The following is a 15,688-nucleotide window of genomic DNA, read 5'->3' on the forward strand; positions in this document are numbered from 1 at the left end:
AAGTAAACATTGCTAAGCGGTTTCAACCGACTATCAATGGCCCGGACAACGGGCTATCCATTCCCGATGTTAGTTCCAGATTTATCGTGGGCCCATGTAATAAGGTGGTTGCGTCATGGATGCGGAAATATACGGATAAAAAGAATGGGTCGAGACTCCCTGCGTTTGATATTCATTTTCTTCGTGCACCGTGTATCCCTCGGGAGCGGGGTAATGGCCATGTACGCACGCGTACGATTTACTCGGGCTGGTAACGTCAGCGGGATATTTTAAGGGATTCTCGGGATATTTTGGTAGATCGTAAGGTTTCGTTTGCAATTCCGAATATTTTGGAATCGCTTCGTGATACTTGACGGCGGCGGCGGATACCTCGTGATGATATTTGACCGTCTCGTAGCACTTCGCGTCCACGTAGCAACTCTTGGCCACATTAGATTCGTATCTCCCACCCTCGTACGGTTTACTTTCTACGATCGAATGATCGGCCGGATATTTGCTCGTGTCGTTCGACCAACTTGATCTCGAAACGTCGTAATTGATTTTATTGTCGTGATAAGTCGGCCTCTCGTACATTTTGATGCCGGTATCTGTATACAGACGAGGATACGCGCATTCGGACGAGTTGGTAGAATCTAGAGACGTGGCAGGGGAGGATAAGGCGGTCCGATGCATCACGATGCCCATTTGCTCCTCCGATTTTGGTTTCCGTCGACGCGGTTGATACTGTAATTGCCATTTGATCGTGATTTAGATTAATCGAGGCGAGTCGGAGTATCGGAACGATCGATTTTTTAAAAATTTCTTTTAAAAACTTTTTTCGTTTAATGAAAAATCACCTTGTAATGCGGATGTTGTTTCTTGTGCGCGTTCCTCAATCTTTCAGCCTCCTCTATGAACGGTTGTTTCTCACCGTCGCTTAAAATTCTGTCGCATTATAGAAGGAGATGGTTAACGAGACGCAGCGATGTCACATACGTTAAACGCGAAATATACCTCCACAGTTTTCCCAGCGTTTTCGAGAGTTCGGCGTTGTGAAGTTGTGGATATTGATCCGCCAATCTGCGTCTCGCCGCTTGAGCCCAAACCATGAACGCGTTCATCGGACGTTTCACGTGAGCGCTTCTTCGGCCGCCCGCGCGAGAAGTGACCGGAAGCAAGGTCCAGTCGTAGCCTGGAAAAGATGAAGAGATGGAATTTGATCGTTTGATCGCGAGTACAAATGTTCGGTTACGTTATGCGTAACTGATAAGCTTTAAAAAAGATGGAAAAGAAACGAAGGAAACGCCGGTCACCGGAAGTTGGATAGCCTATCTCTCCGTGGAATTAGATCGTAAAAGGAGAGAGATAAAAGGACACCTGTATCCCCTATAACCTACGCGATATCTACGCGATTCTCTCCGATCTCTATCGGATATTAGAGTTTCTTTTAATATTTTCCAATCTTTTCATCTCTCTCTCTCTCTCCTCTCTTTTCTTTTGTCTCCTATCTTTTCGCGTTTAAAAACGGAACGAACGAACGAACGCGAAACTTCGAGATTGACGAATGATTTGTTGAAAATCTCGAACGCGGTGGTCTTTATCCGTCGATCGTTTGCTCGCATCAACAGACTAATTATTATTACCGACTTCCTCTCGGTCTCCCTCAATGAATGTTCATCGACCGAAGAAAAGTTATTTGGGTCATTGCGAGTTTTCCATTCCGAGAAATCTCGTCGAGAATCCCGTACGCAATCCCACGCCGCACAATTCCATCGAGCGTATCTACGTATATCGACTATATTCCGTTTCTTCGATCCCGCGTCGGCATATTTTCTTTGATTCGCGATCGATCGATGTGGCCACAAGTGTTTACACTACGAAGCGAATCGGTAATTAAAAATATAGCGGAGGGGAAAAGAAAGGATTAGATATTATTGGATCGTTATTTCGAATCTTGGATATTCGAGTGACGAAGCAAGAAAGTAAGAATGCGCGAAGCGGAACCCGATGGAGAGGAAGGGGTGAAATCGAAGAAGGAAAGGATCGAAGGAAAGGAGGAAGATGCACGTGGTGAGATGTGACGTGTAGAGCGCGCGAAGTGTGGAGAGAATCCATGGAAGCTAATTACCATAAGGGCACGGTTCACCGATGCGGTCTCTCTGTCGGCTTCTTCTTTAACGTTTGTCGAACGACTTGTCGCGACCGATATACGGAATACAAGTATACGGAGGAAATTTTCATGGAAACACGGAAATGTTTGCACAATCCCCTGGCAAGCGACGGGAATAGAAAAAGTTTTGGCGCGCGCGTTCGACTCGCGACTTCACTTTGCCCTTTTCCACGACCAGCCACGAGGAAGAAGTCAAAGGCCGCGAGGAGAAGGAGAAAAGAAGCGAGAAGATTTTCGAGGAAGGAAGATGTTGGAAACTGCCGGAGAGAAGGGGAGGGGAGGAGGAAAGTTCGAGAGAGAGGGGAGAGATTGGGATTACGATTAATCGAAAGCGAAAAGGGAGGGGGGAGGGGGATTAGAATTTGGAGGAGAGAGAACTTTTCTACTTTTCCAAGGAGGATGAATGACTGGACGGCGCGAGAGGCGCGAGAGAGGGATAGAGTACGCGAGTAGCGCATAATAAGGGATTGTGGAACCGCTGAATGAACCGGTGTGTTTCGGTATCTCGGTTGTCAATGCCGACCTGTCGTCGACTCTTGCTACATTAACTTCTGTACAAATCAGCTCCCATTACCACGCGGATGGGATCCTCGTTAAAGAGGAGGGGACACGATACGCGTTTGAACGCATCGTCGCCTCCTCTCTCGTCGTCGATGACCGACAACAGCGCTCGCTTCGCCACGTTTCGATCGATCGATCGATCGAACGATCCGTCTACCGCCTTTATTATCGTAATCCCTTGGCCGATAATCAATTGGCAAATAGGGAAGGACGAGTAAGGCAGGGATGCATTCCCACGACGAATTTCGATGGATAGGTCGGATGAGACACACGAGTTTGAAACACGAGTCGCGCTATTAGAGGAGAATGGATGACGCGCGTCTCGTTCGAAGATACGTTTTCTGCCCTTCTCGAACCGCGTTCGAAGAAGGAGGCGCAGTTTGAACGAGACGAACGCCGGCCCTCGTAAATCATGCCGAGCTCCCATTACTCCTCTTCCCCACCCCATCTTCTCTGTGCCCCTCTCGTCAACCTCTCGCTCGAGCCTCGATGTCTCGGATTTAATTTCGTACTAACATAATTAGCGTCGGTGGTGGCAAACGTTCAGCGGTTTCGCTCTGTTCGCAGCACCTGCCCCTTCCCAATCTTCCTCGAAATCGTCTTTTCGCGACCTCCTCCTCCTCCTCCTCCTCGCCCCTTTTCCCCACCCCACGTATTTTCCGTCCTCCCCACGTCCGGCCAAACGTATCGCGGGGGATTAATCACCGTAAGCCGAGTTTCATCGCCAATTATAAAGCGTCCTTTAAAAGATTAGGGAGAAGCTCGAATATTCGATTCGAGTCGTCCTCCAAACTATCGTTATGCGTTTCCCGCTGCATTGATTTAATCCATTTTATATCTAGCGTTATCTGTACTGTGCGATAGGTATCCGACGTTTATCTTTCCAACCGACGTTCGATCGACGAGATTTCGAAAAATAAGCGAGGAGAGAGATAGGGGTAACGAGAAATGGATAAAAGAAAGAATCTGTAAAATTCCGATAAAGGGAGTCGTCTAATTGGATTTGGACGACGACGAGACGAGAGCGAACCTTGAAGCAGTTTGCCGACTGCGTCGTCCAACGAGTTGGCGCATTGCTCGTTGCTGCATTGTTCGGTGCTCGATGGTCCGGCTTCCGTTTCCGGCGTGCCCGATACGTCGTTACCGTGATGATAACTTTCCATCTCTCCCCCTGGATCCTCGGTCGTCGAAAAAGATTACTTGTACGATACAGATACAGTTACTCGTTCACATTCGTGCGACGCGGACAATCGATTGTTGTTCGATCGCGTTGCCGATTTATCTTCAAACCGCACTGTTCTTCTTCTTCCTCTTCCTTCGCGTGAAACGCGATCGAGAGCCAACGCGTGGTTCGCGAGCAATCGAATCTCGTAGCGAGGAAACCAATTGGACCAATTAATCCGAGGTTATCGTGCCGTAATTTATCACGAACCGACCCTTGTCCTTCCTCTCGAGGACCGGACGGGATCCTATCGGCCTAATCCATCGATTTCCGCCACTCTTTCTCAACTCCTCCTCCTTCTTCTTCTTCTTCTTCTTCTTCTTCTTCTTCCTCTTCTTCTTCCTCTTCTTCCCTCGTTATCTCACTCGATCCGAGTATCGTTCACGCGTATCCGAACCGAGTTTCGCGGTCTTCAACGCATATATATACATATATATATGTATGTATCTTTTCTTCTTCTCCTTTCGGATTCGCGATGAATATAAAATAAAAAATATATAATCCGTGGCCGAGACACGAAACGTGAGATCTCGATAATAAAATTGGAAATTGCGTCGATCGAAGAGGAGAAGAATAAGAGAGAATCTTGGTTGCGATGCCGCGATACCAACTACTTCCGATGGTTAACCGACCGTCCGACCGACTAGAGGAGAAAGACGAACGCGGATCGACGAGGATGCTAAGGTTCATTCAGGGAACGTGCACCGCACAGGTTGGTCCGTACGAAAGAGGCAGAAACGGACGAGCACACGTCTGGCACACGCACCCAACGTTGGATGGTAGATCGCGGAGGCGGTTCCGTGGACCACCTCTACGTCCGAGGTGGGGGATATCTAGGATCTTGTTCCTTTTCTGTTCTTCCCGTCCACGACTACTCGCCACGGATCCTTCCTTCGTCCATCCTGCGTTCCAATCCGATCGTCGTCCACCGTGCGATCTCGATTCCCATTTTTTCCCCCCCTCCAAATCCCTCCAACTTCCAAAACTTTTCCTCCATTTCCATCCCATCCTTCGCATTCTCCTCTCTCCTCTCTTTCCTCTCCGAGAAATCGACTCCTCAACAATCCGCGTATCCCGACGAACCGAAATTGACCGTCGTTCGAATAAACAAAACGTATCTCTCTCTCTCTCTCTCTCTTTTTCGCTCGCTCGCTCGCTCGCTCGCTCGCTCGCCCTCCTCCTCCACGGATGAAAATAATCGCAAATTTCTGTGTTCCGTGGCGTTCGTAGCCTCTCGCAGCCCGTATAATTAGATCGCGGTGAACGTGACTTTACGTTCTTGCCAGCTACATCGGGGAAGAAAGAAGAAAGAAAGAAGGGTGATCGAGGGAGGGTAGAGGGAGGAAGGAGGAGGAGGAGGGGGCGAAGAAATGGTCGAACACGGAGAATGCACGCGGAGAGGACATAAATCGAGGAGCGAGTTTGAAACTCGTTTCGCTTTTCGTCGTTGCACGGGAAAATGATCGGTTGACAGTCTCCGTCTTTCTGTCGAGCCTAATTATACAACGAATTTAATGAATGAGCGAGCTAGCAAAGACAGTGGCCCATACACGAGCGTATATAAACCACGGTCAATGCCGTGTAGCGGCTTTTGTGCGAGATCAAAGGAGGCATCTTGCTCGCACTTTGCAGGATTAACTCGCTGCTCGCTCGTAAACGCCGCGCTCGGCCCCCTCGGAAATGCTCGAGACACTCGGGCGAATTACGTTCGCGAATCGGTTTTTACGTTTTTTTATTCGTGACGCCGCGGCTCTATCGCCGCTCTATCACCACCTTTTCTTTTTCCCTTCTTCTTCCTCCCCTTCTTTCCCTTCTTTTTTTTCGCACGACCACTCCTACTACTACTACTACTACTACTACTACTACTATTACTATTACTCCCTCATACCTATACGTAGGTAGGGTGGAATTCGTCGATCGTTCCTTCTCCTCTCCGTTAATAATTCACCGTCTCCGCGACGCTTTTCGCGATGCACGCGCGCGGCATTACCGCGTTGCAACCGAATCGCGATTCAAATTTAGCCGACCGCGAACAATAATATTGATTTCAGCAAGCCGGAATTTTGCTCTTCCTGGGATAAACATCCCGAGGCGCAGCACGTGGCACCAATATGTGCTTTCGTTCTCTCTCGCTAGGTATATACGCCAACGAAAAAGGAAGGGAGAGAGAGAGAGAGAGAAAGAGAGAGAGAGAATTCGTTTCAGGGCCGTTCAGGGAAACACGCGTCTCGATTTTTACGGTTTCGTTTCTTTCCACTCCACGGAATCGAACGTTCCAAAAAAGAAACCTCCTCTCGTTCCAGCTTACGATTAGCAAGGAAGGTAAGATCGGATTAGGTAACGCAAGTAAGTATACGGAGGATGACGCGACGTTGAGAGAGAGATGGAAAAGCGATTTCACCGATTGCCGAGGGGGGGTCCCGGATTCGGATTCGCGTCGGACAGTTGAAAGGAATACGGGCCGTAGGAGACGATAGGCCCCCGGGCGACGAGCGCCGCAACTCTCGGACCCCCAACGGTGACACGAGTTGTACGCTGCATTCCGCATCGTCATCGAATCGGCACCGTGTCATCCTCGTCTACCGCGTCACGCGCCGCGTTTTCGATTTCCTCCCTCGAAGCTCGAAGGGTTGGCTCGAAGCGACCGGCCGAAAATTCTTTTCGAAGAACGAGCCGCCGCGACCATAGACGCGTTCCGCGCTTGGTGCATCGCCAGGAAAATTGCACGCTCCTCCTTGCTGCGTAGTTATTGCCAACGACTGGCCGACCAATAAGCACCGTTGCGTGGGAGGAACGAAGAGAGAGGTAGCGAGGGAAAGGGTGAGAGGAGGAGGAAAGAGAGAGAGAGGCAGAGAAAGGAGAGGAGAAGTAGGTGGAACGAGAAGAAACCCGATTGGTCCTACTCCCGGAGGATATCGTGGCCATAGAAACTCTCGAGGAGAAGCGAGAGAGAGAGAGAGAGAGAGAGAGAGAGATCGCACGGTTATTCCGAAATAAACGGATACTATAGGAAGCGGGGATTATCGAGAAGGGCTGACAGTCGATGGAGAATTCGATTCTTCTTTCTATCGATATCCCACTTACAATCGGATACGCATCGTATATACAATTTTTCGATCAATTTTCTTTCCTCGATAGGAATTACAACGATCCAAATCGTCTCGCGACTCGATGAGATACAATAGTTTCGGAAAATAGAGAGAGAGGGAGAGAGAGAGAGAGAGAGAGAGAGATCGATGGTTGATTCGAGCGTGGCGCGTGAAAAGGCGATCTCTCGGTGGACGCGGAGACGAGAAGAACGAGATCTCTGCTCGATCGTCGGACGATCGTGGCAAAGCATCGAAAGAGACCCTTTCCCCTCGTGTCGAGGTTGGTCGGTGGGCACGATCGCGAAGCAACAAGTGTTGGCAGCTCCTCGGCCCGTCGCTCCGCCCCCAACTAGCAGTCGCTGTTGGAGCGATCGGTGGAAAGTGCCCCGAGGCGATTCAACCACCTCACTCGAGCGTCGATCGCGCAAGCAACTGGAAATCCTCGTCTCGCGCTCGTCTCTCTTTCTCTCTCTCTCTCTCTTTCTCTCTCCTCGTTTCGTTCTCTTTTTTTTTTTTTTTTTTTTTTTCCCCCCCGTTCCATCGGACAAACGCGAGCGCGATGTTCCATAACCGTAACCGTTCGACAGTTTTGTGCTCCGTCGAGTGATCACCGAGTTTTCTCCGTCGTCGTTTCCTTCTTCGTCGACCGATCCGAGTGCGTTCGTTCCACGAGGTGTTCCCCTCGAAATCGCCAATTTTCGGGCGAGAAGGGAGCTTCGATATCGCGCATCCGGCACAGTGATCCTCGCGAGAAAGCATCGTTGAAGAAAGCTTCTTTCGAGAAACGAAGGCGCCGAAAGAGAAAAACTGTCCCGGATCTCCCGGAAGAAAATCGAAGAAAGCCTTCGATTCGGCAGTGGTATTACATCGAAAGTATTTCGACGAGTATTATAGATAGTAGTCGAACGTTAACGTCGAGAGCAGTCGTAGCCGATAGCGGTAACGAAGGCAAGAAAGAAAGAAATAAAGTCGAGAAGCGATACGCAAAAGAAGAAGAAGAGGAGGAGGAGGAGGAAGAAGAAGAAGAAGAAGAAGGAGAAGAAGAAGAAGAAGAGGAGGAGATTAAAATTGGCTCGGTTGACGAGACTGGTACGGCGAGGAAAAAGCGAAGGAAAGATAGGATACGAGACGAGTTGCCGTCGGCTCGAGATGCACGCTCGTTGCAGTTGCTCGCTTCGTAATCGAGCGAAGAATTAATTAAACGTGACAAACGTGCGCGTATTGCCCCGCGATACCGAGGCGTCGGAGGGAACGGATAGAACAACAGTCGACAACAAGAGAGGAGGAAAGAAAGGGAAACGCGATCGCCGCGACGCAGCTGAAAACAGAAAGGCGAGAAACGGAAGTGACGCGCGTTAACGATAAAATGGTAATTGCGATTAATAATCGAGCAAGCATCGCTTACGTTTCTCCTTCGATGAACGATGAACGGGTCTGGTAGCGCGCGATAAATCCCTTCGAGAGAATTCGTCCCTTTCCCTATCGAACGGTCGAACGGAAAATCGAGAAGATGAACGACATTATGGGAGAGGCGGCATCGGGTTCGATCTCCTCGAGCGCCACCCCTGTCAATTCCGCCAACAGTTCCACCGCTATCAACGGGAACAACAACATCGATAACAACGGGAGTAACAATGGGAGCGGGAACAACAATGGAAAAGCGGGGAATATGAGCGGCACGGTGGCGGCGAACGGAGGCGAGAGAATCAGCGCCGCGGTTACCAAAGTTCTTCAGGGATACGATTGGACCTTGGTACCTGTTGCCACCAAGTAAGTAAGTTTTAAAAAGCCGCGTTCCACGCTTCCACGCGATCTTCTCTTATCTTTTCTCGCGTACTAACAATAATATAATAACGATATCGAGAGGAGGAAGAAAAGGGAGAAGAGTCTTTTTTTCGTCTTCCTCTCTCGTTCCCTCGCGTATATACGGTATTTAGCGAGTGTCGTTATCGCGAGTGGCGAAGACGAGTTTTTTTTAACGCCGAGCGTTTAACGCGCGAGGAAAAGAAGAAAAAAAAAAGGAAAAGAAAAAAAAGAAAGGAAAGGAAGGAGAGAGAGAGAGAGAGAGGAGAGAGACGCGCGTTACGAACTTTAAAAATACGAAACGCTAACTTAATTATGACGCACTGGTTTCCTCGGCTTGGGAAACGGCTCGTGGAAATATGTCCTCGGTCGCCAATTAACGCAAATTAGCTAATTAATGCCCGATCTCGAGTGTGTCTCCTCTCCCGTTTCTATTTTCGCCGATAGATCGCGATTCGCGTGGGAAGCGGGATTTTTTTCCTATTTTTTTTCTCCTTCTTTTCGTAGGGGATCGATGATTACGTCGCGACCGACGATCGTCACGATTCGATAAAATCGATACGCGATAAAAAGGATTCAACGTAACTCGAAACGAAAAACGGCCGAATCTCCCTCCCGTTGGAACGATACGGAACGCGCGGTAAGGTGTGCGGTTCGCTCGACGGAAAATTTCCCTCGGCGAGTTACGGTTGAAATCTCCGAGCTAGTATCGCTATGCGCGACGGCTTATCGCGCTAACCCTCAATTATACGGGGTTATCTCGGGGGTAAGCTAAAGGGGGTACGATGTTTATTTCCAACGATAGAGCCCGATAAAATCGACTCTAGTTTTAATTCCCATGAAATCCATGAGAATGCACTCGAATTATCGCGCGTTTCCTTTCGCTCGTTCCACCTAAGTGATAGGTAAATAAGTGCTCTTCCGAGACATTTTTTTTTTTCTTCTTTTCTCCCCCCTCCTTTTTTCGCGAAAACCTACGGAAGGCAGAGAACAGAGAGAGAGAGAGAGAGAGAGAGAGAGAGAGAGAAATGGATAGAAAAATAATTTTTCAGATAAGTACGGCCGTGTGCTATTCCGCAAAAGCACGGTAAACGAGGTGCAAAGACTGAAAGATTTTTTTCGCGTATCTAGGTAAACCGCGTGTACACCCAAGTGACTCGCGACTCCCGTGAAAACCCTCGTTAGTGGACCGGCGCTAATTACCAACGGCTCCTCGCGGGTTTACACACGGATTTAACGCCCCTCTTATTTCAAAGAGGCCGAAATATATGCATAGGAGGAGCCTCAAATTTTTTTCCACGTCTTCCCCTCCCCCCTCCCCCTACCCAGCCGGCATCCACGCCGTGATTTCGACCCCGAAACATCCATTTCCGCGGTGTATCGCGTCGCGCGTAGAAAACGTCGCCTCCCGCCCTTCTCCTCGCCACGATTCCTTCCTTCGCGCGTCCTCCTCCAGCGGGGCGAGCGGTCAAAGATCCTCGACACGAGGAGGATCCTCGATTATTAATCCCGAGAAAGAAAACAGCGCGAGAAGGGTTCGTACTTGAGAGAGAGTAGGGGGGAGGGGGAGAGTCACGTCAGTCACTTCGGTCGATCCCCGATCCCGGATCGGGCAAATGGGTTTTATGAAGTCATCTTCCAGGAAAGAAAGGGATACCAGCGCGCGTCCATTCCTGCTCGTCACCCGTTGGCAGGCTCGGTGTTATTTTAAGGCCGGTTTTCAGCATGCCGCCGTTCCGCTCGGGGACGCAACGATTACGCGAGGATCGATCCTTTCCACCGATCCTTTCCAAGGGGAAGGAAAAGAATCTTGGATGGAATTGTTTCGAAATTTCGGGGATAATCAAATTCCTCTCGAATATTGCAGGGGTTCCGGTGACAAAAGAGCAGCCCACGTGAAGAGACCGATGAACGCGTTTATGGTGTGGGCTCAGGCCGCGAGGAGAATACTCGCCGATCAATATCCTCAACTTCACAACGCGGAGCTGTCCAAGACTTTGGGCAAACTTTGGCGGTGAGTTTCTTTTTCAGTTCCTTCTTCTTCTTCTTCTTCTTCTTGTCGTCGACGATCGATCAACGACGACCGATCCAAGTTTCGTCGGTTCAAGAAACTCGTCGACGAACCCTGGGTGGTGAATCGAAAAGGGGCAACGGTCCACGCGACCACTTGTTGCCGCTTTCTATTTTTACCACGCGATTTGGCGAGCGACCTTTTTTTTTTTTTTTTCCTCTCTTTCTTTCTTTTTTTCTTTTCTTCCTTTTTACGGGAGAGTAGCACGCATGCCGAACACATTCTTACCACGTGGCGCCGAGGCTGCACGTGGTACGACCGTTCTCCCGTTGACAACCGCGCAAACCTCCTCTCTTCTTTCGGAAAACCGGACTTCCACCCGGAGATCGGTTACCCAACCATCGCTACGCCAAAATTTCTCTCCCCCTCCCCTCCATCAAAAATTTTTCGTTTCAAAATTCTTTCACCCCTGCGCGGTGAAAGTCGCGGCGAATCTCTCGTTCGGCGAACGTCGCGAGATACGAGATCTCGCCGACCGGCCTCGATCGGCCGTGTTTTCGGCCGCCCCCCGCGGCGACTCGTTCCACGATCCGGCCTCGATCGCGATCGCGGATCGAAAAGCGACCCCGTTTCGCTTTCAACGCGTCACCGCGTCGGGATCGCGGGAAAAAACGTAAATAAAAGAAGTTTGGACGCGCGTCGAAGGCGATTCGAGCCGAAGGCGATTCGAGCCGAAGGCGATTGATCGTGGAGGGAGGAGGGGACCAGGTGTAAGAGTCGGAAATAAATCTTGTCCTTTTTCTTCCGGCTCGAAGAAAGGTATCGCGTTCGAACATTAGACGCGATGTTTGTCGACAAAACGAAAACAGATAGGCACGGTTCATCCTTGGCGCGTGCTAACAGCTGCCGGCCGGTTCCTGCCTCAGATAAACGGCCCCCAACAATCACAATAAACTCCTTGTGTCCCCGTCAGGTGAATTTTTCCGAACCTGCCTCCCTTCGTCGCTCCACGCCTCGTGCAAATAACACCCGTCACGAACAGGTAAATGCATCTTATCTGACGGAAGCAACGTCTCTCCATTTTACCGCCATTCTTTGCTTTACTGCCATATTCCTCCAGCCTCGTGTCCACCCTCTACACAGCGAGATACATTACAATCGCGAGACTGGCAGATCCGAATTGGTTAAGAGCGCGTTGCATCTGGCAAAAAGAAAAAAAAAAAAAAAAAAAGAAAAAAAAAAGAAGGAGAGAAAAGAGAAATAAAGGAAAAAGAAAGATGAAAAAGAAGAAGGAGAAGAAGAAAAAGAGAAGGAAAAAAGGGAGGCTGTGACGGGCCGCTATCGTCAGCCTCGGCGCTCTGTCGACGAAGAGAGGGGCGGGGAGGGGAGGAAAAAAAAGAAAAAAAGAAAAAAAAACCTCGAGGCAAAGTCCATTGACCAGATGGAGATTCTCTTTCTCGACCACTGTTCACGACGCCCGTTCCAGCCAGCGTTACCTATCGCGACCCGTTCGATATACTATAATATATATATATATATATATATGTATAATATATATATATATTTTTTTTGATTCGGTGATTTCGTTCTACTCGATCGATGCGATCGGGGGAAGAGCGAAAGAGATGGAGAGAAAGAGAGAGAGAGAGAGAGAGAGAGAGAGAGAGAGAGAGAGAGAGAGAGAGAGAGAATCGTGGAGATCTCTGGCAGCCGGGACCGGAAAAGCTTATCGGTGTTGGGGCTTTACGAGCCCCAGTGGGAACATAAACACGAGGAATTAAAGAGTAAGGCGACAAGACGGGATGGAACGGGACGGAACGAGACGGAGACGCGACGCGATTCGAGTCGCGACGCGGGCGAAGGAGAATCGGTGGGTGCGAGCGCGTGTGCGTGAAACGCGCGCCCTTAAGACGGTACGCGGCGAGAAACACTAACCAGACCTCCCATTTCGACTCCTCGAGTCGAGTATCGCGTATATGGTGATGGAAACGTTTTCGTTCCATCTCCAGCCTCTTCTTCCACGCGCGTATCTACGCGCCGTCCGACGTGCGCGCGTACGCGCGTGTGAACCTCGACCGAGCGAAATGCCATCGTCGCGAACAGACGTCTCTCTCCCTCTCTCTCTCTCTCTCTCTCTCTCTCTCTCTCTCTCTCCCCCTGACGCTGATCCATCTTCCGCTCCGTCCGTTTGTCCGTAGGTTGCTGTCGGACAACGACAAGAAACCGTTTATCGAGGAGGCTGATCGGCTCCGCGTGATCCACAAACGCGAGCATCCGGACTACAAGTATCAACCCCGCCGCCGAAAGCAAAACGGGCCGTCGGGGAGAGAGGGGTCGCCGTCGAGGAGCCAAAGCAACGTAACGTTCAACGTGTCCAGGTCGTTGAAGCAGGAGGACGCGAGCCCGCGCCCCGTCCAGGGGCCTAACTCGCCTCAGAGCGGGGTCAGCTCGTCCCCCCCTACCACCCCTAATCAAGGATTGTCACCACCGACCCCTCCCACTACCCCCCGCGGACAGCATTACGCGAATCAGGTAAGAAGGGGTGTACGTAACGAGAAAAAGAACGGCGAGAGAAAGGAAGAAGAAACGAAACGGTGGCGAAATATCAATAGTTTTCCCGGCAGGGGAATCAACCGCAGCCGAGCGCCACCATGTACCATCATCATCAAGAGTTGGGAATCGGTGGCTCGACCGAGTCGTCCCATCAACATCAACATCAGCCGGGAGTCGATTTCAGGTACATCGAGGTCGGAGACGGTTTACCGATCGAGGAGGGCCAATTGAACGGACTCGGATCACTGGCAGCCGTTGGCCTCAATCTTCCCCTGAACCTTCAAGAGTGCGAGGTGGAGAGCAACGAGTTGGACCAGTATCTTCGCCCCCAAGTGCCTCCACCGGTGCACGTACCAGCGCCTACCACCACCTCGTCCTCGTCCCCGTGGATATTCAACAGGTAATCGAAACGTAAAGGAATGGATGGAATATCCCTTCCCTCTCTCTCTCTCTCTCTCCCTCCCTCCCTCTCTCTGTTTCGTTTTGAAACGCGTCGTTTTTCAGATACGACGAAGAGATGGAGAGACCGAGCAAGCGGCACTGCTCGGAACCGCAGCCGATAGGCGAAACTTCTTGGGAGGATCGAGCACAGGCGGACATAGTCAGATATCACGAACTTCAGCCCCCCCTTCCCCCCATGCAATACATATCCTCCTCCCACAATTCGCACTATTCGCACACGAGCACGCAGATGAGCCATCCGCACGTGTCCACGTCCTACGCGCAATACCAACGTTACGTACCTGGTATCGAAACATGGCCTCATTACATGTAAGTGAGAATGGGGGGAGGTGAGCCTTGAAAGAGAAATTAATTCCCGCACAACAACAACAACAACAACAACAACAACAACAACACAAGCGCAGCAACAACCGCGACGAAGAAACCTTGTTTGGGTGTTACTACGACTCCCCTTCCTCCCTCCCTCCATTCGATCCAGTTTCTTTTTCCAACAGATTTTATCGCTGATTTTGTTCACAATCGCCTCTCTGTAAGCACGCGTACGCGTTCAAGTGTGCATAATATAGGTGTATATATATATATATATATATATATATATATATACGTATAGGAGATTGCGAACGTATATACGTTCATACGTTCATGCGCGTATTAACAGAAGGAAAACTGGATCGTGCGAAATCTATCGACCGGTTGGAAGTTTCCGCGTTTCGTTCGCGTTGGAAACGTTGCTCCGATGGTTGGACGCGTCGAAAGAGAAGGACGCGAGAGAAGCCACGATCTTACTCCATGACATCATTCCATGACAGTCGGCCATTCCAAAGCGCAGAATTTCAGGCTAAACAAACAGCACGCTCGATACGATACCCTGCCGCGTGATCTAAATATAATAATAATATATAAGGCTTGAAGTGTGCGTATATACTCGGCCTTTGCGCTCGCGAGACCGAATACGCTGCTTGCCACGCTCTTCAAAATAAACTCGCGAAATTCGATCGCGATCGTAGTCGAGTCGCGAAAAAACGACTGCTCACCGAATTTCGAACGACGGATCCGCCGCTCCCTTCATCGCCGAGCCTTTTCTCGAGGATCGAGCCGATTTCACGGGAAGAATCTCAGCGGGGGATTCGTATCGAGCGATAATCGCGAGACGAGAAGCACGAGAAATCGTCGAGAAATAAATAAGGTATTAAACGCCGATAACCGTGCTTTTGTACTTACATTTATCGTTTAGATATACAATTTATCGCGCATCCTGTAACAAGCGCGAACTTGCGTAGAAACTTGTAGAAACGTTTAACGCGCGAGCGTTCGAGGAGCGTTAATTTATAAGTATGACGATATGTTATAAGATTTGTCGGAAAAATAAAGGAAAAAAAAAAAAAAAAAAAAAAAAAAAAAAGAAAGAAATAAGAGTTTTTCGAGTCGAATGACGATGAAACGTCTCAACCCTTCCTCTCCGTGGGAGATCGTCGGAATTTCGCCCGAGAAATTGAATCGGGACGAGACGATGCACGTTTGCACGCAACGGCCGAAATTTTCGCTAGTCGCGATCGTTTGGGCCGTGAGCGTTCGCGCGATGTAACAAAACAAGCGAAAAAGGACAAATATTTGAAGAGTTGGAAGGTTAGAGTGGAGCTCGGAATAAAGGACGAGGGAAATAGAAGAGCCCGCGAATGGACCGTTCCAAGTTTTTTTCAAGAGCAAACAGGCCTTATCGCGGAACGAATATCCGTCCAACGAACGAACGTGGGAATAGCGGTGTCGCGACTTTTACGCCACTTACACCCGCGACTCGAGATTAAAACGAAGGGCCACGCATGTTTTTCGTCCGACGA

At 49.8% G+C, this 15,688-nt stretch overlaps 2 protein-coding genes across 6 annotated transcripts; one reads left to right on the top strand and one right to left on the bottom strand.

The window, feature by feature from the left end:
* Nucleotides 1–55: 55 nt before the first annotated feature.
* Nucleotides 56–5,894, bottom strand: LOC122711295 (sex-determining region Y protein-like). 3 transcript variants are annotated; one of them, XM_043929902.1, is made up of 4 exons: nt 5,821–5,894; nt 994–1,171; nt 837–924; nt 56–723 (listed from the first exon to the last, which is right to left on the bottom strand). In XM_043929902.1, the coding sequence occupies exons 2-4, from the start codon at nt 1,098–1,100 to the stop codon at nt 82–84; spliced, it is 837 nt and encodes a 278-aa protein (XP_043785837.1). In that variant the 5' UTR covers nt 1,101–1,171; nt 5,821–5,894; the 3' UTR covers nt 56–81. The 3 variants fall into 3 exon arrangements, with proteins under 3 accessions (XP_043785837.1, XP_043785836.1, XP_043785835.1); XM_043929901.1 differs by lacking the exon at nt 5,821–5,894 and adding an exon at nt 5,706–5,733; XM_043929900.1 differs by lacking the exon at nt 5,821–5,894 and adding an exon at nt 3,741–4,792.
* Nucleotides 5,895–7,272: 1,378 nt separating this feature from the next.
* Nucleotides 7,273–15,201, top strand: LOC122711384 (transcription factor Sox-10-like). 3 transcript variants are annotated; one of them, XM_043930130.1, is made up of 5 exons: nt 7,273–8,791; nt 10,692–10,838; nt 13,034–13,367; nt 13,448–13,788; nt 13,893–15,201. In XM_043930130.1, the coding sequence occupies exons 1-5, from the start codon at nt 8,532–8,534 to the stop codon at nt 14,161–14,163; spliced, it is 1,353 nt and encodes a 450-aa protein (XP_043786065.1). In that variant the 5' UTR covers nt 7,273–8,531; the 3' UTR covers nt 14,164–15,201. The 3 variants fall into 3 exon arrangements, with proteins under 3 accessions (XP_043786065.1, XP_043786066.1, XP_043786067.1); XM_043930131.1 differs by having other exon boundaries at nt 7,274–8,791; nt 13,460–13,788; XM_043930132.1 differs by having other exon boundaries at nt 8,714–8,795.
* Nucleotides 15,202–15,688: the final 487 nt, after the last annotated feature.

The sequence above is a fragment of the Apis laboriosa genome, unplaced genomic scaffold, assembly GCF_014066325.1.
Source record: "Apis laboriosa isolate Shangri-la unplaced genomic scaffold, ASM1406632v1 scaffold16_cov148, whole genome shotgun sequence".
NCBI classification, from domain to species: domain Eukaryota; kingdom Metazoa; phylum Arthropoda; class Insecta; order Hymenoptera; family Apidae; genus Apis; species Apis laboriosa.

Excerpts from the sequence above, each read along its gene's own strand:
- LOC122711295 (XM_043929900.1), bottom strand. The coding sequence starts at position 3,873 with ATGGAAAGTTATCATCACGGTAACGACGTATCGGGCACGCCGGAAACG. Across the intron at positions 1,172-3,740 it reads AGTCGGCAAACTGCTTCAAG|GCTACGACTGGACCTTGCTT; the intron begins GTTCGCTCTCGT and ends CATCTTTTCCAG. Across the intron at positions 925-993 it reads ACGCTGGGAAAACTGTGGAG|AATTTTAAGCGACGGTGAGA; the intron begins GTATATTTCGCG and ends ATAATGCGACAG.
- LOC122711384 (XM_043930130.1), top strand. The coding sequence starts at position 8,532 with ATGAACGACATTATGGGAGAGGCGGCATCGGGTTCGATCTCCTCGAGC. Across the intron at positions 10,839-13,033 it reads ACTTTGGGCAAACTTTGGCG|GTTGCTGTCGGACAACGACA; the intron begins GTGAGTTTCTTT and ends GTTTGTCCGTAG. Across the intron at positions 13,368-13,447 it reads GACAGCATTACGCGAATCAG|TTTTCCCGGCAGGGGAATCA; the intron begins GTAAGAAGGGGT and ends AAATATCAATAG.